This window comes from Pogoniulus pusillus, chromosome 12 (genome assembly GCF_015220805.1).
Source record: "Pogoniulus pusillus isolate bPogPus1 chromosome 12, bPogPus1.pri, whole genome shotgun sequence".
Taxonomy (NCBI): Eukaryota; Metazoa; Chordata; class Aves; order Piciformes; family Lybiidae; genus Pogoniulus; species Pogoniulus pusillus.
In genome coordinates, this window is record NC_087275.1 from 32,388,966 (window position 1) to 32,414,140 (window position 25,175).

General features: G+C 49.4%; 1 protein-coding gene across 2 annotated transcripts in view; it reads left to right on the forward strand.

The window, feature by feature from the left end:
• ADGRG2 (adhesion G protein-coupled receptor G2) overlaps nucleotides 1–25,175 on the forward strand; it is a 63,971-nt gene that overhangs the window by 18,753 nt on the left and 20,043 nt on the right. For both annotated transcript variants that reach the window (XM_064152058.1, XM_064152057.1), the window contains exons 4-15: nucleotides 4,942–4,983; nucleotides 8,779–8,817; nucleotides 10,088–10,120; nucleotides 11,552–11,593; nucleotides 14,680–14,727; nucleotides 16,393–16,460; nucleotides 17,494–17,567; nucleotides 19,880–19,919; nucleotides 20,013–20,047; nucleotides 22,065–22,147; nucleotides 22,920–22,980; nucleotides 23,650–24,368. In XM_064152058.1, coding sequence (XP_064008128.1) covers nucleotides 4,942–4,983; nucleotides 8,779–8,817; nucleotides 10,088–10,120; nucleotides 11,552–11,593; nucleotides 14,680–14,727; nucleotides 16,393–16,460; nucleotides 17,494–17,567; nucleotides 19,880–19,919; nucleotides 20,013–20,047; nucleotides 22,065–22,147; nucleotides 22,920–22,980; nucleotides 23,650–24,368 — 1,284 coding nt within the window. The remainder of the gene's footprint in view (nucleotides 1–4,941; nucleotides 4,984–8,778; nucleotides 8,818–10,087; nucleotides 10,121–11,551; nucleotides 11,594–14,679; nucleotides 14,728–16,392; nucleotides 16,461–17,493; nucleotides 17,568–19,879; nucleotides 19,920–20,012; nucleotides 20,048–22,064; nucleotides 22,148–22,919; nucleotides 22,981–23,649; nucleotides 24,369–25,175) is intronic.

The window sequence follows — 25,175 nt, forward strand, 5'->3', positions numbered from 1 at the left end:
CTGATGATACTGTGACACTGTGATACTGTGAGGTTTCTAGGTCCAAAGCAGTCTGATGCTGATGGGTGAAATGGAAAGGAGCTGGTGCCCTGGGGGACTACTTTGCCTTTGCAGGCTTGAGGAAAAGTGTGGGCTGTTGTTCTAGCTTGCAGGTGTGGTCAGCAGGAGGTATGATGCAGTCTCACGTTAAAGATTTCCCCAGCTGTGTGCACTTCTGGTGACAGGATCAGCTTTCCTGGAAGGGAGGGTGGAGTCCCAGGGCTTCGCCACCTCCAGCAGAAAGTGGAAGCACAGCTGCCACTTAGCCATTCATCCAGTCTGTTGGGTGGGCCCTGTCCTTGCATTTACTGAGTGGCTCATGAAAGCAGGAGCTGAAAAGATGAAACATTTCTGCCCCAATCTGATCTTCTTTCTAAAACCGTCAGGGCAGAAAAGTAGAGAAACCTCTAGAAGCTCTTAAAGGAAGTAAATGTGATGGGGGAAAGAATGCCTACCTCTGCCTGTTTGGTGAGTCATTTCTTGCTCTACTTTGTACCTGTTAACTGGAGGCATGTTTGACCTGCTCTTGCCTTGCTCTTGTTGCTTCCTTCTCCTCTGCTGTCAGAGGAAGGAGCTTTTTGGATAGCAGCCTGCCAGAGAAGAGGTGATTTGATTCACCTCAGTATCAAGTGTGCTGCTTTATACAAACAGATAAAAGAGAGCAGCCTGCAGGAGAAGGCCTTGGGGGTGCCAGCTGGTGCCAAAGTGCCCAGCAGCCAGCACTGGTGGCTGGCAGCACAGAGGCAGCTGTGTGCTGGCTGCAGCCAGAGCAGGGAGAGCAGCAGCACAGGGAGGGGATTCTGCCCCTCCAGTCTGCTCTGCTCAGCCCTCACCTGCAGCACTGCCTCCAGCTCTGGGTCCACCAGCAGAAGAGAGACATGGAGCTGCTGGAGAGAGTCCTCCTGATGTCCAACCAAAACTTCCCCTGCTCCAGCTTCAAACCATTGCCCCTCATCCTATCTCTCCAAGCCCTTCTAAACAGTCCCTCCTCAGCCTGCCTGTAGGTCCTCTTCAGATATTGAAATGTAGCTCTGAGGTCTCCCCAGAGCCTTTTCTTACATAGCCACCAAGATGTACCTTGGAATTCTTCCATTCAGAGGGTAGAAGAGGTAGCTGGGGGTGCTTTTAGTTTAAAAGAGTAGCTGTGGGTGATCATACAAACCAGTACCCTTTTTGGGGCATGTTTCTCAATTAATCTAAGTAAAATTGGGAGCCATTCATTCCATAAACTTGCCATCTAGGCCCCAGAGCATCTGAGTCTGCCTGCCTGCCACCAGTGCTGTCTGTGGCACTGCAGATCATAGAATCATAGAATCAAGCAAGTTGGAAGAGAGCTCCAAGCTCATCCAGCCCAACCTATCCCTCAGCCCTATTCAGTCAACCAGACCATGGCACTAAGCACCTCAGCCAGGCTTTTCCTGAACACCTCCAGGCACAGCCACTCCACCACCTCCCTGGGCAGCCCATTCCAATGCCAATCACTCTCTCTGACAACCACTTCCTAACAACATCCAGCCTATACTTCCCCTGGCACAGCTTGAGGCTGTGTCCCCTTCTTCTATTGCTGGCTGTGTGGGAGAAGGGCCCAACCCCACCTGGCTACAGCCTCCCTTCAGGTAGTTGTAGACAGCAGTGAGGTCACTCTTGAGCCTCTTCTTCTCCAGGCTAAACAACCCCAGCTCCTTCAGCCTCTCCTCATAGGGTTTGTGTTCCAGGCCCTTCCCCAGCCTTGTTGCCCTTCTGTGGACACCTTCCAGCACCTCAGCAGCTCTCTGCAATGGAGGAGCCCCAAACTAGACACAGCACTCCAGGGGTGGCCTGAGCAGTGCTGAGCACAGGGGTGGGCACAAGAACCTCCCTTGTCCTGCTGCCCACACTGCTCCTGAGCCAGCCCAGGATGCCATTGGCTCTGCTGCCCACCTGGGCACTGCTGCCTCCTCTGCAGCTCCTCTCTGCCAGCACCCCCAGCTCCCTCTCTGCCTGCCTGCTCTCAGCCACTCTGGCCCCAGCCTGCAGTGCTGCTTGGGGTTGTTGTGGCCAAAGTGCAGAACCCTGCCCTTGGCCTTGTTCAGTCTCATCCCATGGCCTCTGCCCACCCATGCAGCCTGGCCAGGTCCCTCTGCAGGGCTCTGCTACCCTCCAACAGCTCCACACCTGCTCCTAGCTTGGTGCCATCAGCAAAGTTCCTGCTGCTGGACTCAATCCCCTGCTCCAGATCATTGATAAAGACCTTGCACAGGACTGTGCCCAGCACTGATCCCTGGTCACACAGTCTCTTTCAGAGCTGCATCCCTCTCTGTACCTAGCCTTAAGTTCTGACTGATGGATTTGGTGTCCTACCAGGGTGGAGCTGCTGAAGTTACTCCCTTTGTCCTGTGCAGTCATTATGGGAAGCAGTGCTTGTCACCTTGCATATTGGGGTCCCAGGTAGGATTTTGGCAGCTGTGGCCTGTGGTGGTGGCAAGAGCTGCTGAAGAGCTTTCATAGCAGTGGGACAGTTTCCTGTGCCTCCACAGGTGGAATTCTCAGCTCTTGCCCTAGCAAATTGTGTCAGAACAGCACAAAGTGATACGAAGAGTGTGAGGGACTTGCTGCTTTGCTGCATATTGATAACAGAAACTAGGCTGTTATCTTCTTTCATGGAGTAGCCTTTTCCCTCAGGAAAAATAACCAAACCACCCCACCCCAGGTGTTTTGGGGACCTGCTCTGTCTCCCTCACAGCAAAAGCTGAGAACAGCACTGAGAAACATTACTTGCCTGTTGATTTGCTGCTTGGATCCTCAGGAATGTTCCCTGTTGGAGAAGATGGTTACACAATTTAGAGTGCCTTGTTTTGGCATAGGAAATTAGAGTTGCTAATGTGATGATCCTGAACCAGCAGTGTTGCAACTGAAAGTTAATGGAGCAATTAAAAGGAGGTTTCATAAGCATAAAGAACCTCAGTGAAATAAGGTTTCTGTTAGCTTGTAAGTAGCACAGCCTGAGCTATTTGACTTGCCTGTTTACAGCTCAGCTTCAGGCATATTGGAGGCTGGACTTAGAAAGACTCTCCACTTTTTCTGCCTGGTTCTTAAGCCCTGCAGAGAAGGAGGGCATAGAAAAGCCCTGCAGAGAAGGAGGGCTGAGGAAAGCCCTGCAGAGAAGGAGGGCTGAGACAAGCCCTGCAGAGAAGGAGGGCATAGAAAAGCCCTGCAGAGAAGGAGGGCTGAGCAAAGCCCTTCAGTGAAGGAGGGCATAGAAAAGCCCTGCAGAGAAGGAGGGCATAGAAAAGCCCTGCAGAGAAGGAGGGCTGAGCAAAGCCCTTCAGTGAAGGAGGGCATAGAAAAGCCCTGCAGAGAAGGAGGGCATAGAAAAGCCCTGCAGAGAAGGAGGGCTGAGCACAGCCCTGCAGAGAAGGAGGGCTGAGCAAAGCCCTGCAGAGAAGGAGGGCATAGAAAAGCCCTGCAGAGAAGGAGGGCATAGAAAAGCCCTGCAGAGAAGGAGGGCATAGCAAAGCCCTGCAGTGAAGGAGGGCATGGAAAAGCCCTGCAGAGAAGGAGGGCTGAGGAAAGCCCTGCAGTGAAGGAGGTCTGACAAAGGCAAGTGAAATGGAGTGTGACAGCCTCTGCTCCTTTCTGTATGCAAGGATGACTGCTTAGTAAACTTAGTGCTGCACCTTGATCAGTGACACATTTCATTCTCTCAGGTCATTTCTAGCAACTGGAGGCATGTGGATATTGTGCTCTGAGAGCAGATAGGGTGAGATTTGTGTCCAGATGGAGGTGCTCCTCAGGGCATGCCAGCACCATTTCATAGAATCATAGAGTCAGGCAGGTGGGAAGAGAGCTCCAAGCTCCCCCAGCCCAACCTAGCCCCCAGCCCTGCCCAACCAACCAGACCATGGCACTCAGAGCCCCAGCCAGGCTTGGCTGCAACACCTCCAGCCACAGCCACTCCACCACCTCCCTGGGCAGCCCATTCCAGTGCCAATCACTCTCTCTGACAACAACTTCCTCACAACATCCAGCCTAGACCTGCCCTGGCACAGCTTCAGCCTCTGTCCCCTTCTTCTGCTGCTGGCTGCCTGGCAGCAGAGCCCAACCCCACCTGGCTACAGCCTCCCTGCAGGCAGCTGCAGGCAGCAATGAGCTCTGCCCTGAGCCTCCTCTGCTGCAGGCTGCACCCCCCCAGCTCCCTCAGCCTCTCCTCACAGGGCTGTGCTCCAGGCCCCTCCCCAGCCTTGCTGCCCTGCTCCAAACACCTTCCAGCACCTCAGCAGCTCTCTGCAATGGAGGAGCCCAGAGCTGGACACAGCACTCCAGGGGTGGCCTGAGCAGTGCTGAGCACAGGGGTGGGCACAAGAACCTCCCTTGTCCTGCTGCCCACACTGCTCCTGAGCCAGCCCAGGATGCCATTGGCTCTGCTGCCCACCTGGGCACACTGCTGCCTCCTCTGCAGCTCCTCTCTCCCACCACCCCCAGCTCCCTCTCTGCCTGCCTGCTCTCAGCCACTCTGGCCCCAGCCTGCAGTGCTGCTTGGGGTTGTTGTGGCCAAAGTGCAGAACCCTGCCCTTGGCCTTGTTCAGTCTCATCCCATGGCCTCTGCCCACCCATGCAGCCTGGCCAGGTCCCTCTGCAGGGCTCTCCTACCCTGCAGCAGCTCCACAGCTGCTCCTAACTTGGTAAATAGAGGAGGGGATAAACAGCCAACAACAAAAGAGTTCAGCTTCCCACTTTCAAAGAGCCCTCAAACCTCATTGCTCAGTGGATGCAGAGCAGGTTTGCAAACCTCTTGAAGGAAGGTAAGTAGCACATCTGAAATGTTGGCCTTTAGAAGCATAGTTTGTGTGGAAGTCTGCATGTGTACAAACATACATCCAAATCTTCCCCTCCTAAAATGAAATCATTCTTCTTCCTTTGTAGTTGAGACCACTGCGACGCTGCCTGGCAGAAGACAAGTAACAGGTAAGTCTGGGGGCCCCTGGAATTGCCCCCCACACTATTTCTCTTTGGGGTTTGGAAGTGTGTAAGTAGATTGCTGCTGCTGTTCTCTCTGCTTCGTGGAGGTGATGACCAAAATGTAAACCTTTGCAAATTACTGTGTGCAGCTCTGCAGCCCCCAGCACAAGCAGGACATGAAAGTGTTGGAGGCAGTGCAGAGGAGGCCACCAAGATGCTGAGAGGGCTGCAGCAGCTCTGCTCTGAGCACAGGCTGAGAGAGTTTGGGCTGTGCAGGCTGCTGAAGAGGAGGCTTGGAGGAGAGCTTGGAGTGGCCTCCCAGTATCTGAAAGGGGCTCCAGGAGGGCTGGGGAGGGACTATTGACAACATCTGGGAATGAGAGGAGCAGGAGGAATGGGTTTGAAGTGGCAGAGGGGAGATTGAAACTGGATGTGAGGAAGAAGTTATTTGCAGTGAGGGTGGTGAGACACTGGCACAGGTTGAGGGTGGTGAGACACTGGCAAAGGTTTCCCAGGGAGGTTGTGGAGCACAGAATCACCCAATGTGATCGAAGATCACATTGGGTGATTCTGTGCTCCACAACCTCCCTGGAGGTGTTCAAGATCAGGCTGGATGAGACCTTGAGCAACCTGTTCTAGTGGGAGGTGTCCATGCCTATGGCAGGGGGTTGGAACTTGCTGACCCTTGAAGTCCTTTCCAACCTAAACCATTCCATGATGACTTACCCAAAGCATCCTCATGGCTTATTAGCAGATTTTGTGGTGCAAACAGCAGCAGTCGTTTCCCAGAGACAATAAATTTCACTCTAGGTGGGGGATTGACCTGCTGGAGAGTAGTGAAGGGGAAAAGGACCCGAGGGTCCTAGTGAGCAGAAAGATGCCCATGAGGCAGCAATGCTCTCTGGTGACCAAGGGCATCCTGGGCTTTATTAGGAGAGGTGTAGGTAGTAGGTCGAGGGGGGTTCTCCTCCCACTCTACTCTGCCCTGCTGAGGCCACAGCTGGAATCTTGTGTCCAATTCTGGAACCCTCAGCTCAGGAAGGATCTCAGGGAACTGCTGGAGAGAGCCCAGCCCAGAGGCACAGAGCTCTGTAGGCAGGGAACATCTCCTGTGAGGCCAGGCTGAGGCAGCTGGGGCTGGCAGCTGGCAGCAGAGCAGCCTGAGGGCTGCCCTCAGTGCTGATGGAGTGGTTGAATTCTGAGAGGCTGGAGGCAGGCTCTGCTCAGCGATGCCCAATCAGGCCAAGGGGCAGTGGCTGGAAGCTGAGGCACAGAACTACTGTGGAAACAGGAGGAAATATTTTTTCCCCTGTGAGGGTGGCAGAGACCTTAAACAGGCTGCCCAGGGGGGTTGTGGAGTCTCCCTCTCTTGGAGCTATTCCAAACCCACCTGGATGTGTTTCCTGAGTGACCTGCTCTAGGTGCTCCTGCTCTGGCAGGGCACTTGACTAGATGAGCTTTGGAGGTCCCTTCCTGGCCCTAACCTTCTGTGTCATTGAGGTCACTGAGGTGACTCCTGTTCTCCTTTCACTGCAGCAGTTCTGTTGCCATTTGTCCTTAGGAAAGAAGCTGCTCCCAGTTTTCAGGAAGGCAAGGAAGGTGTCCCACCAGTGAGACACCTCAGAATCTCCTTGGGTGCTGTGCTTGCCCAAAACACTCTGAGGTTCTGCAGAAGCTTTGGTATCCCTGACTTAACTCTTCCACAACAGTAGGAGAGGCTTCACAGCATCAGTAGTGTGCTGTAAGTAGCATTGTTGGATGGCTTTTGAATTCTGAGAGAATCACAGAACCTTAGAGGCTGGAAGGCACCTCCAGAGATCATCCAGACCACCCCTCCTGCCAGAGCAGCATCCCCTAGGGTAGGGCACACAGGAATGCATCCAGGTGGGGCTGGAAAGTCTCCAGAGAAGGAGACTCCACAGCCTCTCTGGGCAGCCTGCTCCAGGCCTCTGCCACCCTCTCTGGAAAGAAGTTTCTCCTCCTGTTGAGCTGAAACCTTCTCTGTTCCAGTTTGTATCCATTGCTGCTTGGCTTATTGCTGTGCAGCACCCAAAAGAGCTTGGCCCCCTCCACTTGACCCCCAGCCCTCAGGTATTTGTACACATAGAAGATGCTGAGGTACCTGAACTCTGCCTTTGATATAGTGTCTCATATTTCAGAGAACCACAGAATGGCTCAGGTTGGGAGGGACCTTAGAGCTCATCTACTCCAACCTCCCCACCATGGGCAGGGAACCTCTCAACTAGGCTGGGTTGCTCAAAGCCTCATCCAAGCTGGCCTTGCAGCCAGCTGCTTTTTAGCTCGTATTTGTGTGGTAAGCTGTTGGTGGCACTGTCAGAATCCACTCAGTGGCCAGAAGGGCAAACTTTGAAGTGGCCAATGTGAAGCAGGCATCAAATTTCCTGGTTTCTTTTTGATCAAAGTGCTGACCATAACCACCAGCAAAAGATTTTAGTGGCTGGTGTTTGCAGTATAAATAGTTGTGTGGCTCCTCTCCAGATCACAGCTCCAGACTTATTATAGAACCAAGCAGGCTGGCAGAGAGCTCCAAGCTCCCCCAGCCCAGCCTAGCACCCAGCCCTGCCCAACCAACCAGACCATGGCACTAAGTGCCCCAGCCAGGCTTGGCTGCAACACCTCCAGCCACGGCCACTCCACCACCTCCCTGGACAGCCCATTCCAGTGCCAATCACTCTCTCTGCCAGGAACTTCCTCACAACATCCAGCCTAGACCTGCCCTGGCACAGCTTGAGCCTCTGTCCCCTTCTTCTGCTGCTGGCTGCCTGGCAGCAGAGCCCAACCCCACCTGGCTACAGCCTCCCTGCAGGAAATTCTTACTCAGAAGCAGAAGAGTGCTCAGTAAGAAGAGTTCTTACTCAGAGTCTCCTATTCTGGAGACTTTCACAACCAACCTGGATGTGTTCCTGGTCAGCCTGCTCTAGGTGACCCTAGACATTCTAACATTCTGTGGCACCCAACTGTATACTCAGCTGATATACTCACTTATTTCCCCTTCCACACTCAGCAAGACACTCAGGGTAGTGTGACATGTATCTTAGAATCATAGAACCAGTCAGAGTTGGAAGGAACCACAAGGATCAGCCAGTTCCAACCTCCCTGCCATGGGCAGGGACACCTCACACTAGATCAGCCTGGCCAGAGCCTCAGCCAGCCTGGCCTGAAACACCTCCAGGGATGAGGCTTCCACCACCTCCCTGGGCAACCTGTGCCAGGCTCTCACCACCCTCAGAATGAAGAACTTCTTCCTAACATCCAGTCTGAATCTAGTACCCATGTTTTGCTTTGTTCCATTCCCTCCAGTCCTATCACTCCCTGACAGCCTGAACAGTCCCTCCCCAGCTTTCTTGTAACCCCCTTTAAGATACTGAAAGGTCATAATAAAACCACCTGGGAGCCTTCTCCTCTCCAGCCTGCACAGCCCCAACTCCTTCAGTCTCTCCTCCAAAGTTTTTCACTTTCTTAACCTTATTTTTTGGTTTATTTTCTTGATCTTGGGCCAATTATTTTTGCTTTCCTAACGTTATAGGCTGCAAACCGCCCAAGAGTTTTTGAAAAGGAGTCATCTTGGGGTGAATTCTCTTTGGATTCATAGAACAGTAACCTGTTGGAGTCAGCATTTGCTGCCTGCCTTTGTGGGGGCAGTGTTGCCCCCTTCTGGGCCGTGTCGGAAATGCAGAGGGAAAGGCTGCTGGGGATGCTTCTCTCTGTGTGTGAAACTTCATCATCCTTTTTTTCCCCACCCCCACCCCCTCTTTTCTTTTGCTCTGTCTGAAACAAAAGCTGACACTTCAGGAGAATCTTCTGCAACAACCATTTCTGGTAAGAGAATCAGGAGTTTGCTGATGGCTGCAGTGTTTTGCTGGTTCCTGTTAGCTAAATCTGCCTTTTCCTTTTCCCTTGCCTGAGACAGTGCAGAGAAGTTGGCCTGCAAACGAGCTCCAGCCTTTAATCTTTGCACTCTTTGTGCTTTGAGGGGAACATTTTGGGTTGTAATAGAAGAGTTTCTCGTTGAGGATGAAGTAGTTGCAAGTTGCCTTTTGTCCAGTGAAGTTGAGAGTCTTGTATCTGGGAAAGAGCAACCCCAATGGACCAGGCCAGGCTGGGGAATGACCTGCTGGAGAGCAGCATAGGGGAAGAGGACCTGAGGGTCCTTGTGGGAAGAAGGATGCCCAGGAGCCAGCAATGTGTTCTTGTGGCCAAGAAGGCCAAGGGCATCCTGGGCTGGCTTAGAAGGGCTGTGGTCAAGAGGTTCTCCTGTGTCCAGCTCTGGGCCACTCAGGTCAAGAAGGGGCTCAGGGAACTGCTTGAGGGAGTCCAGCACAGAGCCTCAAAGCTGCTGCAGGCAGTGAGCATCTCCTGTGGGGCCAGGCTGAGGCAGCTGGGGCTGGCAGCTGGCAGCAGAGCAGCCTGAGGGCTGCCCTCAGTGCTGTGCCCAAGCTGTGCAGGGCAGTGTGGGCAGGACGCAGGCAGGCTCTGCTCAGGGCTGGCCCAGGGCAGCACAAGGGGCACTGGGGGCAAGCTGGGGCAGAGGAGGTGGCAGGGCAAGAGGAGGGGAAGCTTTTTGGCTGTGAGGGTGGCAGAGGCCTGGAGCAGGCTGCCCAGAGAGGCTGTGGAGTCTCCTTCTCTGCAGCCACTGCAACCCCCCTGGCTGTGCTGTGTGTGCCCTGCCCTGGCTGCTGCTGCCCTGGCAGGGGGTTGGGCTGGATGCTCTCTGCAGCTCTCTTCCAACTCCTAACACTCTGTGATCGTGAGAACATGACTTCAACATAAATATTTGCAATCCCCTGACCCGTCTTAAGCAGCACTGCACTTCTTCTTAAAGTGGAACTTAGTACCTAGCTCCTGTTGCAGTTCTTCAGTGCATGACCTTCTCTCTCCCAAACCCACAGACATGAACCACACAAACTTTACCTCTTTTCTCTCTCTTTTTTTTTTCCCCAGAATCCTCTCTTGTTTCTTTTCTCACCTCTCCTATAAACTCTTCAGGCAAGACTTTGGTTACTGTTTCTCCTAATTAGGTTCAGTTAGATGCTGTTTGCTGGGATTTGTATTTGCATTGGGTTTATTCTTACTCATTTTTACTCTTTAGATACGACTTCGGAGGAGACCACACAGTCTGCAGGTGAGAATTAATGTGGTAAGGTTTGGAGGGTGAGGTTTGCTGCAAGGATGAAAATTTGCCTAGTTTTAATAATAATAATAAATCCAAATTATATCTTCCTTGGTCTCTGACTTCATATTTGGCTACAGTCTGTATTGGACGTCCACACGGGCAGGGTTATGAAGTGCATTTAACTGCCACTGAGCTGATAACCTTTCTGTTTTTATTCAAAGTATTAACAAAGCCCAACCTGGGCATGTGATCATAGAATCCACCAGGTTGGAAGAGACCTTCAAGCTCATTCAGCCCAACCTAGCACCCTGCCCTATCCAATCCACCAGACCATGGCACTAAGTGCCCCAGCCAGGCTTTGCTTCACCTCCAGGGACAGCGACTCCACCACCTCCCTGGGCAACCTGTGTCAGTGGCTCCCCACCCTCACTCTGAAGAATTTCTTCCTCATCTCTATCTAAATCTGCCCTCCTCAAGCTTCAATTTAAAACTGGGCGCAGCATTCCAGGTGTGGTCTCACCTGGGCATAGCAGAGAGGAAGCAAAACCTCTCTAGACCTGCTGGGCAAACTTTTCTTAATGTACCCCAAGATGCCATTGGACCTCTTGAGCCTCCCGGAGCTACCTGTTGCAGTGTGGCAGCAGCCTCCTGGTGCAGAACTTGCTGCTAACATCCAGTCTCAATCTGCTCTGCTTTCATTTCAAACCACTGCCTCTTATCCTTTCCAACCCTTCACAGGATCAGAGGCTCATAGGATGTTGGGGGTTGGAAGGGACCCAAGGAGATCATCCAGTCCAACCCCCCTGCCAGAGCAGGGCAATCCTATCTAACACAGATCACAGAGGAACACATCCAGACAGGCCTGGAAAGGCTCCAGAGAAGGAGACTCCACAGCCTCTCTGGGCAGCCTGTGCCAGGGCTCTGAAACCCTTCCAGCCAAGAAGTTCCCCTTGTGTTGAGGCAGAACCTCTTTTGCTGCAGCTTCCATCCATTGCTCCTTGTCCTATCCCAGGCAGCAGTGAGCAGAGCCTGTCCCCCCGCTCCTGGCAGCCCTCAGATACTTATAAACATTTATCAACCCCCCTCTCAGTCTTCCCTTCCCCAGACTGAGCAGCCCCAGGTCCCTCAGCCTCTCCTCACCAGCCATGCCCTCCAGTCCCCTCATCATCCTCACAGCCCTCTGCTGGAGCCTCTCCAGCAGATCCCTGTCCCTCTGCAACTGGGGAGCCCCAAACTGAACACAGTATTCCAGGTGAGGTCTCACCTTTAGCACTTTGTGACTATATGTGACAGTAGCTGAAATCCCTTTGAAACAATCCTCTGTTTCCACTTGTCTTAGGGAGTCTAAAGCAGTAACTTATTTTTGTCCCCTGTATTTCACAGGCATTTAAAGTTACAATAGAAAACCTTCATTTCAAAATTGCCTTTTTCTTTCAACAGAAACTCTTCCCAGCACTGATTATTACTCCACTACAACACCAGGTAGGAATCCTATACCACTGCTGATCTTCTTTTGTGCTTCTCAGAAGTGAAATCTGTGTGAGGTCATTAAACCAAATTGGTGTAATGGGATCAATTTGATTTGGATCAGTTTAAGTTTTGTATCAATTCATTTTTATCAATCAGTTTTTGCCTATATTTTTTTCTCAATCAGTTTAACTTAATTTAGCTTTTTTTGTATCAATTTGAATTGTATCAATTTGATTTGTATCAGTTTAAGTTTTGTATCAGTTAATTTTTATCAATCAGTTGAAGTTTTTACCTACTTTTTTTCCTCAGTTTAGCTTAATCAATTTCATTTTTTTTGGCATCAATTTGAATTCTATCAATTTGATTTGTGTCAGTCAGTTTGGTTTTTGTATCAGTTCATTTTTCTCAACCAATTTAATAAGTATCAATTTTATTTGTATCAGTTTCTTTTTCTCAATCAATTTAATATGTATCAATTTGATTTGTATCAGTTCTCTTTTCTCAATCAATCAATTTAATAAGTATCAATTTGATTTGTATCAGTTCACTTCCCAATCAATTTAATAAGTATCAATTTGATTTGTATCAGTTCATTTTTCTCAATCAATCAATTTAATAAGTATCAATTTGATTTGTACCAGTTCATTTCCCCAATCAATTTAATAAGTATCAATTTGATTTGTATCAGTTCTCTTTTCTCAATCAATCAATTTAATAAGTATCACTTTGATTTGTATCAGTTCATTTCCCAATCAATTTAATAAGTATCAATTTGATCTGTATCAGTTCTCTTTTCCCAATCAATCAATTTAATAAGTATCAATTTGATTTGTATCAGTTCTCTTTTCTCAATCAATCAATTTAATAAGTATCAATTTGATTTGTATCAGTTCATTTTCTCAATCAATTTAATAAGTATCAATTTGATTTGTATCAGTTCTCTTTTCTCAATCAATCAATTTAATAAGTATCAATTTGGTTTGTATCAGTTCTCTTTTCTCAATCAATCAATTTAATAAGTATCAATTTGATCTGTATCAGTTCACTTCCCAATCAATTTAATAAGTATCAATTTGATCTGTATCAGTTCTCTTTTCTCAATCAATCAATTTAATAAGTATCAATTTGATCTGTATCAGTTCACTTCCCAATCAATTTAATAAGTATCAATTTGATCTGTATCAGTTCTCTTTTCTCAATCAATCAATTTAATAAGTATCAATTTGATCTGTATCAGTTCACTTCCCAATCAATTTAATAAGTATCAATTTGATCTGTATCAGTTCTCTTTTCTCAATCAATCAATTTAATAAGTATCAATTTGATTTGTATCAGTTCATTTTCTCAATCAATTTAATAAGTATCAATTTGATTTGTATCAGTTCTCTTTTCTCAATCAATCAATTTAATAAGTATCAATTTGATCTGTATCAGTTCACTTCCCAATCAATTTAATAAGTATCAATTTGATCTGTATCAGTTCTCTTTTCTCAATCAATTTAATAAGTATCAATTTGATTTGTATCAGTTCACTTCCCAATCAATTTAATAAGTATCAATTTGGTTTGTATCAGTTCTCTTTTCTCAATCAATCAATTTAATAAGTATCAATTTGATTTGTATCAGTTCACTTCCCAATCAATTTAATAAGTATCAATTTGATCTGTATCAGTTCTCTTTTCTCAATCAATCAATTTAATAAGTATCAATTTGATCTGTATCAGTTCACTTCCCAATCAATTTAATAAGTATCAATTTGATTTGTATCAGTTCTCTTTTCTCAATCAATCAATTTAATAAGTATCAATTTGATCTGTATCAGTTCATTTCCCAATCAATTTAATAAGTATCAATTTGATCTGTATCAGTTCTCTTTTCTCAATCAATTTAATAAGTATCAATTTGATCTGTATCAGTTCACTTCCCAATCAATTTAATAAGTATCAATTTGATTTGTATCAGTTCTCTTTTCTCAATCAATCAATTTAATAAGTATCAATTTGATTTGTATCAGTTCTCTTTTCTCAATCAATCAATTTAATAAGTATCAATTTGATCTGTATCAGTTCACTTCCCAATCAATTTAATAAGTATCAATTTGATCTGTATCAGTTCTCTTTTCTCAATCAATCAATTTAATAAGTATCAATTTGATCTGTATCAGTTCATTTTTCTCAATCAATTTAATGGGTATCAATTTGATTTGCATCAGTTCTCTTAATCAATCAATTTAATATGTACACATTTGATTGGTATCAGTTCACTTTTCTCAATTTAAGGTTTTATCTAATTTATTTCACAATCAGTTTAACTTTTTTTGTACCAATTTGATTTGTATCAATCAGTTTAAGTTTTGTATCAGTTCATCTTTCTCCATCAATTTAATCTGTATCCATTTGATGTGTACCAATCAGTTTAAGCTTTGTATCAGTTCATCTTTCTCCATCAATTTAATCTGTATCCATTTGATGTGTACCAATCAGTTTAAGCTTTGTATCAGTTCACTTTTATCAATCCACTTAAGTTTTATATCTAATTTTTTTTCTCAATCAATTTAAGTTTTTCTCAGTCAATTTAAGGCTGTTTTTTTCATCATTCAACTTAAGCTTTTTACCAATCAATCTTCCCTCCTCAAGCTTCACTCCATTTCCTCTCATCCAGTCATTACAAGCCCTTCAAAATACTTCTAAATCATTACTCTTCCAAATGAATGCCTCAGTCCCAGCCTTGTTTTCACTCTGAATTGCTAAGCCTTGCAAAATATTCTGGTAAGTGGCCTAGAGAAGTGAAGCCAGGAGCAGACATTGTGTGAATTCTACCTAAAAGGTAAAGACCTTTACCTTAAAGCATTGAACTGATTGCAGAAATCCATAGATTGATGGAATGGTGTGGGTTAAAAGAGACCTGGATCGTGGTTCAGGTTGGAAGGGACCTTGAAGATCCCTTATAAATTGGACTGGATGATCCTGGAGGTCTCTTCCAACCTGGTTGATTCTATGATTCTTAGGCAGGGACCTATGTATGGTTGTACTGAGTTTAAGCTCTACATTTTTACTCACTGAGTTGCTTGTTTTCTTTCTTCCCTCCACAAACTACAGCAGGAGAAACCATTTTATGCAACATCACACCTGTCTGTAATTCTTCAGGTGAGTAGCTGTCTGTTTCTCATTTCTTGTCAAAACAAACTCCAGCATTTTCTCTTCTGAATGTTGAGGCAGCTTTTAGTTGCTGTGTTAAAGGTGGCTCTGTAATATGTGTTGTTAGGGGGAAAATGAATGTAAAATGGGGGAGGTTGGTTTAAAAGGAATGTTTAGTTTATCATGGGTTTGATCTTTGGTTTCTTATCAAAGGATTGCAGGTGAGAAGGACAAACCTGAGCAAGCAAGCAAGAAACTTGTGCACTGCCACAGACACTGATGTCTCCCATATTGAGCCTAACTCTCTGTCAGGAGTAGAAGTTGATAGATTTAGAATCAGGCAGGGCTGGAAGGGAGCACAAGGAGCAGCCAGTTCCAACCCCCCTGCCATGCCCAGGGACACCCTACCCTAGAGCAGGCTGCACACAGCCTCAGCCAGCCTGGCCTCAAACACCTCCAGCCATGGGGCCTCAACCACCTCCCTGGGCAACCCCTGCCAGCCTCTCACCACTCTCCTGCTCAACAACTTCCTCCTCACCTCCAGCCTCACTCTCCCCACCTCCAGCTTTGCTCCATTCCCCCCACTCCTGACACTCCCTCACAGCCTCAAAAGTCCCTCCCCAGCTTTTTTGGAACCCCCTTCAGATGCTGGAAGGCCACAAGGAGGTCCCCTGGGAGCCTCCTCTGCTGCAGCCTGCACAGCCCCAACTCTTTCAGGCTGTGCTCACAGCAGAGCTGCTGCAGCCTCTCAGCATCCTCCTGGCCCTGCTCTGGACACTCTCCAGCATCTCCACAGCCCTCTTGTCCCAGGGGCTCCAGAGCTGGATGCAGGACTCCAGGTGGGGTCTCAGCAGAGCAGAGCAGAGGGGGAGAATCCCCTCCCTGGCCCTGCTGGCCACACTGCTGCTGCTGCAGCCCAGGCTCTGCTTGGCTTTCTGGGCTGCAAGTGCACACTGCTGGCTCCTGTGGAGCTTCTCCTCCACCAGCACCCCAAGTCCCTCTCCTCAGGGCTGCTCTCCAGCCACTCCCTGCCCAGCCTGGATCTGTGCTTGGCATTGCCTCCACCCATCTGCAGGACCTTGCCCTTGCTCTTGGTGACCCTCCTGAGCTTGGCTTGTGCCCACCTCTGCAGCCTGCCCAGGTCCCTCTGGATGGATCCTGCCCTCCAGCCTGGCTGCTGCACCACACAGCTTGGTGTGGGCAGCAAACTTGCTGAGGCTGCACTCAGTGCCTCTGTCCATGGCACCCACAGAGATGTTGAACAAGACTGGTCCCAGGACTGATCCCTGAGGGACTCTGCTTGTCCCTGCCCTGCACTTGGCCGTGGAGCCATTGACAGCCACTTTTTGAGTGTGGCCATCAAGCCACTTTGTCCATCAGTGCTCCACCCATCACACCCATGTGTCACCAGCTTGGAGACCAGGATGTGGTGTGGGACAGTGCCAAAGGCCCTGCTCAGGGCCAGGTAAATTATATCAGTTGCCTGTCACTCATCTATTCATCTTGTAACCTGTTCATAGAAGGTCACCAGGTTTGCCAGGCAGGGTTTGTCAGTTGCAAAGGACAAGCTGGTCTAAAGAGCTTTTATTTCCCTTCTAATGTGAAATTCTCACCCAATTGTACATGATCTGCTCTAGCACTGATTTGCTTAACCTTTGTGCCTTTTGGTTTTAGTGTTCTACGTGGGCAAGGTAGAGCTTCAGGCAAGTGAAGAAAGCAACACATCACTGAATGTAGACATAGTAAGTGACCTCTCTTAAAATCATAGAATCATTGAATAAAGCAGGCTGGCAGAGAGCTCCAAGCTCCCCCAGCCCAACCTAGCACCCAGCCCTGCCCAACCAACCAGACCATGGCACTAAGTGCCCCAGCCAGGCTTGGCTGCAACACCTCCAACCACAGCCACTCCACCACCTCCCTGGGCAGCCCATTCCAGTGCCAATCACTCTCTCTGCCAACAACTTCCTCCTAACATCCAGCTTAGACCTCCCGTGGCACAACTTGAGACTGTGTCCCCTTGTTCTGTTGCTGGCTGCCTGGCAGCAGAGACCAACCCCACCTGGCTACAAGTTCCCTTCAGGTAGTTGTAGACGTCAATCAGGTCCCCCCTGAGGCTCCTCTTCTCCAGGCTAACCAACCCCAGCTCCCTCAGCCTCTCCTCATAGGGTTTGTGTTACAGGCAAGAGGCTCTAGCCCTCTTTGTGTCCCTCTGCTGGGCCCACTCTAGCATGTCCAAGTCTCTCTTGTGTTGAGGACCTCAGATCTGGACACAGTACTCCAGGTGTGGTGTGATGAGAGCAGAGTAGAGGGGGGGAATCACCTCCCTTGTCTTTCTGGTCCCACTGCTTTTGGTGCAGCCCAGCAGAAGGCTGCAGGCACATGATACAGATCTACATCATTCCTGCTCAGTTCCTGAGTTCTTTCTCCCAGGATTCAGCATTGCCTGTGGCTTATGTCTGATAGGGAGCTGGTCCCATTGCTGCACTTAGAGTTGGGATGTTTGCTCAGTGCCTGCTCTAAGCTGTCATTGTTGCAAACTAAGCCAAATTCCTCTCCACCACGAGACATGCCCATATTTTTTCCCACACTAGAGCCTGTTACTTGATCTAGGCTAGGGGCAGCCAATTCTCTTAAGTTGTGGCAACCATTTGGTGCCAAATATTGGTGGCAGTGTGTTCATGAGCAAGTGTGGGGTTTGCCTTTTGAGTTTCAGCCTCTTGAAAGCTTTCTTTTAAGGCTGAGTTTACTTAGCTGTGCAATTTCTGGTTCTGACAGATTAACAACATCACCACCAGCAAGCAAGTGACAAAGTTAATTGCCATTTCAGCACCCACCCCCCAAGAACTGAGGTAAGTCACTTTGAATAAGGGTTTCAATCATACACCCGAAAAACTGTGGAGTGAGAGCTCTCATGTGCTTAGCAGCTCCTTCCCTTGGCATTATGCCCACCTTTCATAAAGGAAAAGTGGCAGAAACTGCTTTGCATCAAGCTCATGGATTCAGAGGATGGCTTGGGTTGGAAGGAAGCTTGAAGATCATCCAGTTCCAACCCCTCTGCTGTGGGCAGGGACACCTTCCACTGGACCAGGCTGCTCATGCAGCCTGGCTTTCAACACCCCCAGGGAGGAGGCACCCACAACTTCCCAGGACAACCTGTGCCATTGTCTCACCAGGCAGTATTGATTGAAAACTCACTTTGATTGGAATTATCTTGGGTTTGGTTTGTGTACCACTGGAACCTGTAAGAAGCAGTACATTTGCCCAGGGGGGTGGTGGAGTCCCCATCCCTGGAGGTGTGCTTGATTCCATGATTCTATTCTATGATTTGCTGACCTTCCTGAGGGCCTTCTGTTTCCTTAGACTCATAGAATCAAGCAGGTTGGAAGAGAGCTCCAAGCTCATCCAGTCCAACCTAGCACCCAGCCCTATCCAGTAAACTAGACCATGGCACTAAGTGCCTCATCCAGGCAGGACCTGGGCAGGCTGCAGAGCTGTGCCCAGGCCAAGCTCATGGCATTGAACAAGGCCAAGTGGAAAGTCCTGCACCTGGGTGGGTGCAGTGCCAAGCACAGCTGCAGGCTGGGTGGGGAATGGCTGAGAGCAGCCCTGAGGAACAGGCCCTGGGGGTCTGGGCTGATGCAAAGCTCCACAGGAGCCTGCAGGGTGAGTGCAGCCCAGACACAGCCCTGTGCTGGGCTGCAGCCAGAGCAGTGTGGGCACAGGGCAAGGGAGGGGATTCTGCCCCTTGGCTCTGCTCTCCTCAGACCCCACCTGCAGCCCTGGGGGCAGCTCTGCAGCCCCCAGCACAAGCAGGACATGGAACTGTTGGAGGCAGTGCAGAGGAGGCCACCAAGATGCTGAGAGGGCTGCAGCAGCTCTGCTCTGAGGCCAGGCTGAGAGAGTTGGGGCTGTGCAGGCTGGAGAGGAGAAGGCTTGGAGGAGACCTTGGAGTGGCTTTCCAGTAGCTGAAGGGGCTGCAGGAGTGCTGGGGAGGGACTACTGACAAGGTCTGGGAATGAGAGGAGGAGGAGGAATGGGTTTGAAGTGGCAGAGGGGAGATTGAAACTGGATATGAGGAAAGGGTTCTTTGCAGTGAGGGTGGCGAGACTCTGGCACTGGTTGCCCAGGGAGGTTGTGGAGCACAGGATCACCCAATGTGATCACATTGGGTGCTTCTGTGCTCCACAACCTCCCTGGAGGTGTACAGGACAAGGCTGGATGAGTCCTTGAGCAACCTGTTCTAGTGGGAGGTGTCCCTGCCTATGGCAGCAGGGTAGAACTGGATGAGCTTTGAGGTCCCTTCCCACCTAAACCATTCCATGATTCTGTCTTTCCCACCTGAAACACTTTTGTGATTCTCTGATTCTTGGAGCTATTTTGGTGTGGTTCCTCCTTTCAGAGGTTTCAATGAGTGAATATTTACCACTCTTCCCCTGAACTGCTCTGAAAGAGAGATGTAATTGGCCAAATTGTTCCTGTTTGTAGGAGAAATGCTACAGACTTCTGACCCATTCTGTTTCTGTGGCTTTGAGTGTAAACCACAGAATCAGTCAGGGTTGGAAGGGACCACAGGGACCATTCAATCCCAACCCCTCTGCCATGCCCAGGGACACCCTACCCTAGAGCAGGCTGCACACAGCCTCAGCCAGCCTGGCCTCAAACACCTCCAGCCATGGGGCCTCAACCACCTCCCTGGGCAACCCCTGCCAGGCTCTCACCACTCTCCTGCTCAACAACTTCCTCCTCACCTCCAGCCTCACTCTCCCCACCTCCAGCTTTGCTCCATTCCCCCCAGTCCTATCACTCCCTGACAGCCTTAAAAGTCCCTCCCCAGCTTTCTTGTAGCCCCCTTCAGAAGCTGGAAGGCCACAAGAAGGTCACCTGAGAACCTTCCAAGCCTGTGCTGGAAGTGGATTGATGTTAAAATATGTGGGGGCAGAGGTTTCAACTCAGTTTGTGGAGTTACTAATAAAAGGCAGCTTTAAAAAACAACTTAATCCCCTGAAAGAAGTTGTTTTACTCTTGGAACTGGTCTGATGAAAGAGAGATAAATCACTGAGCAACTTGATTGTTTTTTCTTCAGCACTTGCTTGTTCTTTTCATTGTCCTTAGAGAAAGCACAACCAGAACCTCCCCTAATGATAACTTCTTTGTTTTAAAGAATTGCAGAGCTCAACAAAACCTTGCAAGCAGCAAGTGAGGTAAGGTTACTTATTCTTACTCCTGGAGTAACTAAATACCAGTCCTGGTTTCTCCTGGTGACAAAACAACTTTCTTTTCTCTTCTCATTACAGTCCTCTGTCCTGGAGTGCAGTGCAGAAAACCAGAGGTTGGTTGTTCATTCTTTTTTATCCTCATCTAATTAAGAGCTTTTATACTGCCTTGTGATGTATCAAGCTTGAAGGGTTGTGTGGCAGAGGGGAAACCAAACTGGGAGGTTTGAGGAATAGGCTGTAGAGATACAGGTAGGCTGACAGAGAAATTCTGATCCTATGATATGGCATTGGTGATTTGATTTTAGTTTAGGTATTTAATTCCTTCCTTGTTTAAAGCAAACTCCATTGCTTTTCACCCAAGCACTGGCCTGAGTGCCAGAGGATTGGTTTTGTTTCACCTGCATCTGTGTCTTAGCTAATTCACAGCAACTTAGTTGCTAAGGTGGTAGGATTTAGGACCAGCAGACTTGCAGAGCTTGTGAATGCAGTGCAGTCTGGATCATTGGGAGTGGAGATACCAACACATTCATCATAGAATGATAGGGCTTAGAAGGCACCTCAAAAGGTCATCCAGTCCAAGCCCCCTGCCAGGGCAGCAGCAGCCAGGGCAGGGCACACACAGCACAGCCAGGGGGGTTGCAGTGGCTGCAGAGAAGGAGACTCCACAGCCTCTCTGGGCAGCCTGCTCCAGGCCTCTGCCACCCTCACAGCCAAAAAGCTTCCCCTCCTCTTGCCCTGCCACCTCCTCTGCCCCAGCTTGCCCCCAGTGCCCCTTGTGCTGCCCTGGGCCAGCCCTGAGCAGAGCCTGCCTGCGTCCTGCCCACACTGCCCTGCACAGCTTGGGCACAGCACTGAGGGCAGCCCTCAGGCTGCTCTGCTGCCAGCTGCCAGCCCCAGCTGCCTCAGCCTGGCCCCACAGGAGATGTTCCCTGCCTGCAGCAGCTTTGAGGCTCTGTGCTGGACTCCCTGAAGCAGTTCCCTGAGGTCCATTTTGACCTGAGTGACTCAGGACTGGACGCAGTATTCCAGCTGTGGCCTTCTCTTATCAAGTCCACTCTGCCAAAGCAGGATCACCCAGGGCAGGCCACACAGGCAGGATGTCAAGTCCTAGTACCATAAGTGTGGATGCTTAAATGGTTCATTTGAGTTCTGTCTGGAGCCAGGAGCACAGTGGCCTTCCCCAGCTGGTGGAGACTCCACACACACTGCACTGCAGCCACCCAGGACAGCAGACACTTCCTTCCTGGCATTTCCCTGCAGTCAGGGTGGAGATTACATGATTATTTTAACAGAGCTATCAGCTCCTTCATGGCTGACATGAATTAGGGTTTTTAACTTGCTCTGTGCTTAACCTGGAACATGCTTACTGAAAACCTGGGACCTGACATTGAGCAATGGATCTAGGGGCCTGACTGCTCAGTGTTCTCCAACAAGCCAGGCAGTCAGAGAAGCAGCATTTAGTAGAAGAGAATACAATAGAACACAACAGAAGAGAGAAGAGAATAGAACACAGTAGCATACAGAACAGCACAGAGAATAGCATAGCATAGACTAGAGTACAATAGAATAGAATAGGAATGGAGTATTTCAGTTGGATAAGGACCACAACAACCCCAAGCAGCACTACAGGCTGGGGACAGAGTGGTTGGAAAGCAGCCAGGCAGAGAGGGACCTGGGGGTGCTGGTGGAGAGAAGCTGAACATCAGCCAGCAATGTGCCCAGGACAAGAGGTTGCTGCAGGTTGAGTTTATTTATTTACAAAGTCTGCTTGGTAAATTGCTGAGAACTTGGTTCAAACCTCCAGATGGCCTATGGCAGGGGGGTTGGAAGTAGATGATCCTTGTGGTCCCTTCCAACCCTGACTGATCCTATGATTCTGTTCTGTCCTATGAATGAGAGGGGAGGAAGCAATCAAGTGTCTGTGGAGGAAAAAGAATGTAAGCTACCACAAACTGCTATCTTTAGCCTGATGTAGTGAGCTTGAAGCATTAAAGATGTGACAACCTCTGCTTTCACACTTAGCACCTGAGCTGATCTGCTTTCAGTTAGCATCTGATGTTGGTTTGATGTGTTGTAAAGGTGAGGCAGACCTGGGTATTGAGCATAAAGCTTTTTTTCTTCTCATTGCAGTATGCAGTGTAATTTCATCTTCAGGCTGCCAGAGGGAGAGGATGTAAGCAGTTTAACAGACAAAGCAGAAACAAGCCAAGTTGGTAAGTTATGGTTCAAACAGTCTCAGATTAAATTTCATGCAGTCCTGGAATGCTCTGGGTTGGAAGGGACCTCCAAAGGTCACCTAATCCAACTGCCTCTGCAGTCAGCAGGGACATCCTCCACTAAATCAGGTTGTCCAGAGCCCTGTTCACCCTGACCTTGAGTAGCTCCAGTGATTGGGCCTCAACCACCTCCCTGGGCAACTGTTGCAGTGTTCAACTACCCTGATGGTAAAGAACCTGTTCCTAACATCCAGTCTAAATCCATTCTTCCCTCATCAGGTCTTGTAATGACCTCATCCAGCCTGGCCCAGAACACCCCCAGCAAGGAGGCAGCCACAGCCTCCCTGGGCAGCCTGGGCCAGGCTCTCAGCACCCTCACACTCAATAGCTTCTTGCTCAGCTCCACTCTCCCCCTGCTCTGCCTTAGCTCCAAACCATTGCCCTTGGCCTGCCTGCAGACCCCCTCAGCACAAGTCCCTCTGCAGCCTTCCTGCAGGCTGCCTTCAGCTCTTGGCAGCAGCTCTGAGCTGCCCCTGGAGCCTTCTCCTCTGCAGGCTGCACCCCCTCAGCTCCCTCAGCCTGTGCTCACAGCAGAGCTGCTCCAGCCTGGTTTTAAAATGTAATTTCAGAGGAGAAAAATAATCAAAGTGAATCCTGCAACGTACAGTTCAGAAACCATAACCTGTGCTTATGTGAAGCTGCTGCTTCACAGGATTAGCAATTGTTATGCCCCAGGCTAAACGAGGTGAATGTTTCTTTGTCACTGCAGACAGATGCTGCTGCTCATCACCCAAGTATTGCTCCTTGGCTGCTGAAGAATTACAAATGTAGTAAGTAGAAGGACAAAACCTGCCTTGCTTGCATGGGAGAGCTCTCAAAGTGTGGTGGAACTTCTGTTCCTAGAAGATGAAGTATTCACAGAATCACAGAATTAACCAGGTTGGAAAAGACCTCTGAGATCGAGTCCAACCTATCACCTGAGCCTTCTGATTCACCAAACCATGGCACTGAGTGCCTCATCCAGCCTCCTTTTAAGCACCTGCAGGGATGGGGACTCCACCACCTCCCTGGGCAGCCCATTCCAGTGCCAATCAATGTTGCTGTGAAGAGCTTCTTCCTAGCATCCAGCCTGAACATGCCCTGGCACAGCTTAAGGCTATGTCATTTTGTACTGTTGCTGGCTGACTGGCAGCAGAGCCCAACCCCACTTGGCTACAGCCTCCCTGTAGAGAACAATGAGCTCTGCCCTGAGCCTCCTCTGCTGCAGGCTGCACCCCCCCAGCTCCCTCAGCCTCTCCTCCCAGGGCTGTGCTCCAGGCCCCTCCCCAGCCCTGCTGCCCTGCTCTGGGCACGTTCAACCTCCTTGGTTTGGAAATGGCCATTATCCAGTAGCATCTCCCTACCCTTCCTATAAATTCCTCTGTCAGGACTCTTTGTCTCAAATTTGAGACAGTTTAGATTCTAAGGATGCCTTTCTGTGCTCTTCCCTTTTTTCACAGTACTATCCAAGTGCCACAGCATTCTCATCCCATCTGGGTTCCCCGACGGCGTTCTCCTCTCCCTAGAAAGATTCTGTCTTTTGTCTCCCCCCCTGCCACACAGATCCCCACAGCTGCCCCTCTGAGCCCACCATTCACAAATCCACGTTCTGCTGGAACTCTCTCCACACCTCCCACTACACATCCTCTCTTTGAAACTTCGACCACATCTACTACTGAAGCCTCTGAGTCTTCCACCACTGTTACCACTGCGCTTTCCTCCTCTCAGTCCCCTGCTCAACCTGCCACGCCAACGTCTCCTTCCACACCTTCTAATAAATCTCTCACTGTTGCCACTCCTGCCACAGGATCTGTCCCTAACACAGCTTTATCAGCTAAATCTGATGCTGCACTTAGCAAGGCTGTTACAGTCATTTCCCCTTCCCAAGGTTTCACTAAAGATTCTGCACCTTCCTCTTCTGAGCATCCCCCCAGGCCTTCCATAGCAGTTTCTCTCTTGGAGACTCCCACCACCAGACCTGTTACACGGATTGGTGCCACTGCAGAGCCAACCCAGCCTATTCCTGGTGTTAACAATGTGACTGCAGCACCTATTTCTCCCCTTACTCCTGCCACAATAACTTTGACCCCTACTGTTAGCCCTCTCAACCACTCTGTCTCAGCTTCTCATCCTCACTCCGCTGCTGATGGCCACGGTCGCCTGCCTCATGGGAGCACAGGTAAGTACTGCATGGAAAATGATTTTCTTTGATCATTATTGGATTGCTAGACACAGGATTGGCTGTTGGACAATCTTGTTTAATAAAGTTTAGCTGAGCTCTGACCTTCCAGTTACTGTGGGAAATCTGAGACAGCGCTCACAAGGCAGAGACTTTCTGACTGAGAGAAACTCTGATGCCTTTAGCCATGCTGAGTGACATCTTGACCTGCAAATTGGTTGGCAGCTGGTAAATAGGTGCTGGGCTAAGTTCCAACAGGGACCTTTGGCAGGAAAAATTAAGTCAGGTTTGCCCACAGGTTCACAGATGTCAGGGGTTGGAAAGAACCCAAAGAGATCATCCAGTCCAACCCCCCTGCCAGAGCAGGACCATCCAGTCTAGCTCAGGGCACACAGGAACACATCCAGACAGGGCTGGAAAGGCTCCAGAGAAGGAGACTCCACAGCCTCTCTGGGCAGCCTGTGCCAGGGCTCTGGGACCCTTCCAGTCAAGAAGTTCCCCCTTGTGTTGAGCTGGAACCTCCTGTGCTGCAGCTTCCATCCATTGCTGCTTGTCCTGTCCCAGGCAGCAGTGAGCAGAGCCTGTCCCCCCCTCCTGACCCCCAGCCCTCAGATACTGATAAACAATTGTGAGATCCCCTCCCAGTCTTCTCCAGACTAAGCAGCCCCAGGTCCCTCAGCCTCTCATCAGGCAGTGCTGCAGTCCCCCCTCCTAGCCCTCCCTTAAAATATTGCCTTGTTTCTCTAAAGGATTGTTACTGATCAGGAGTAGTCTTGGAGGCTAAGCACTGTCCTGTGAAGAATGTGT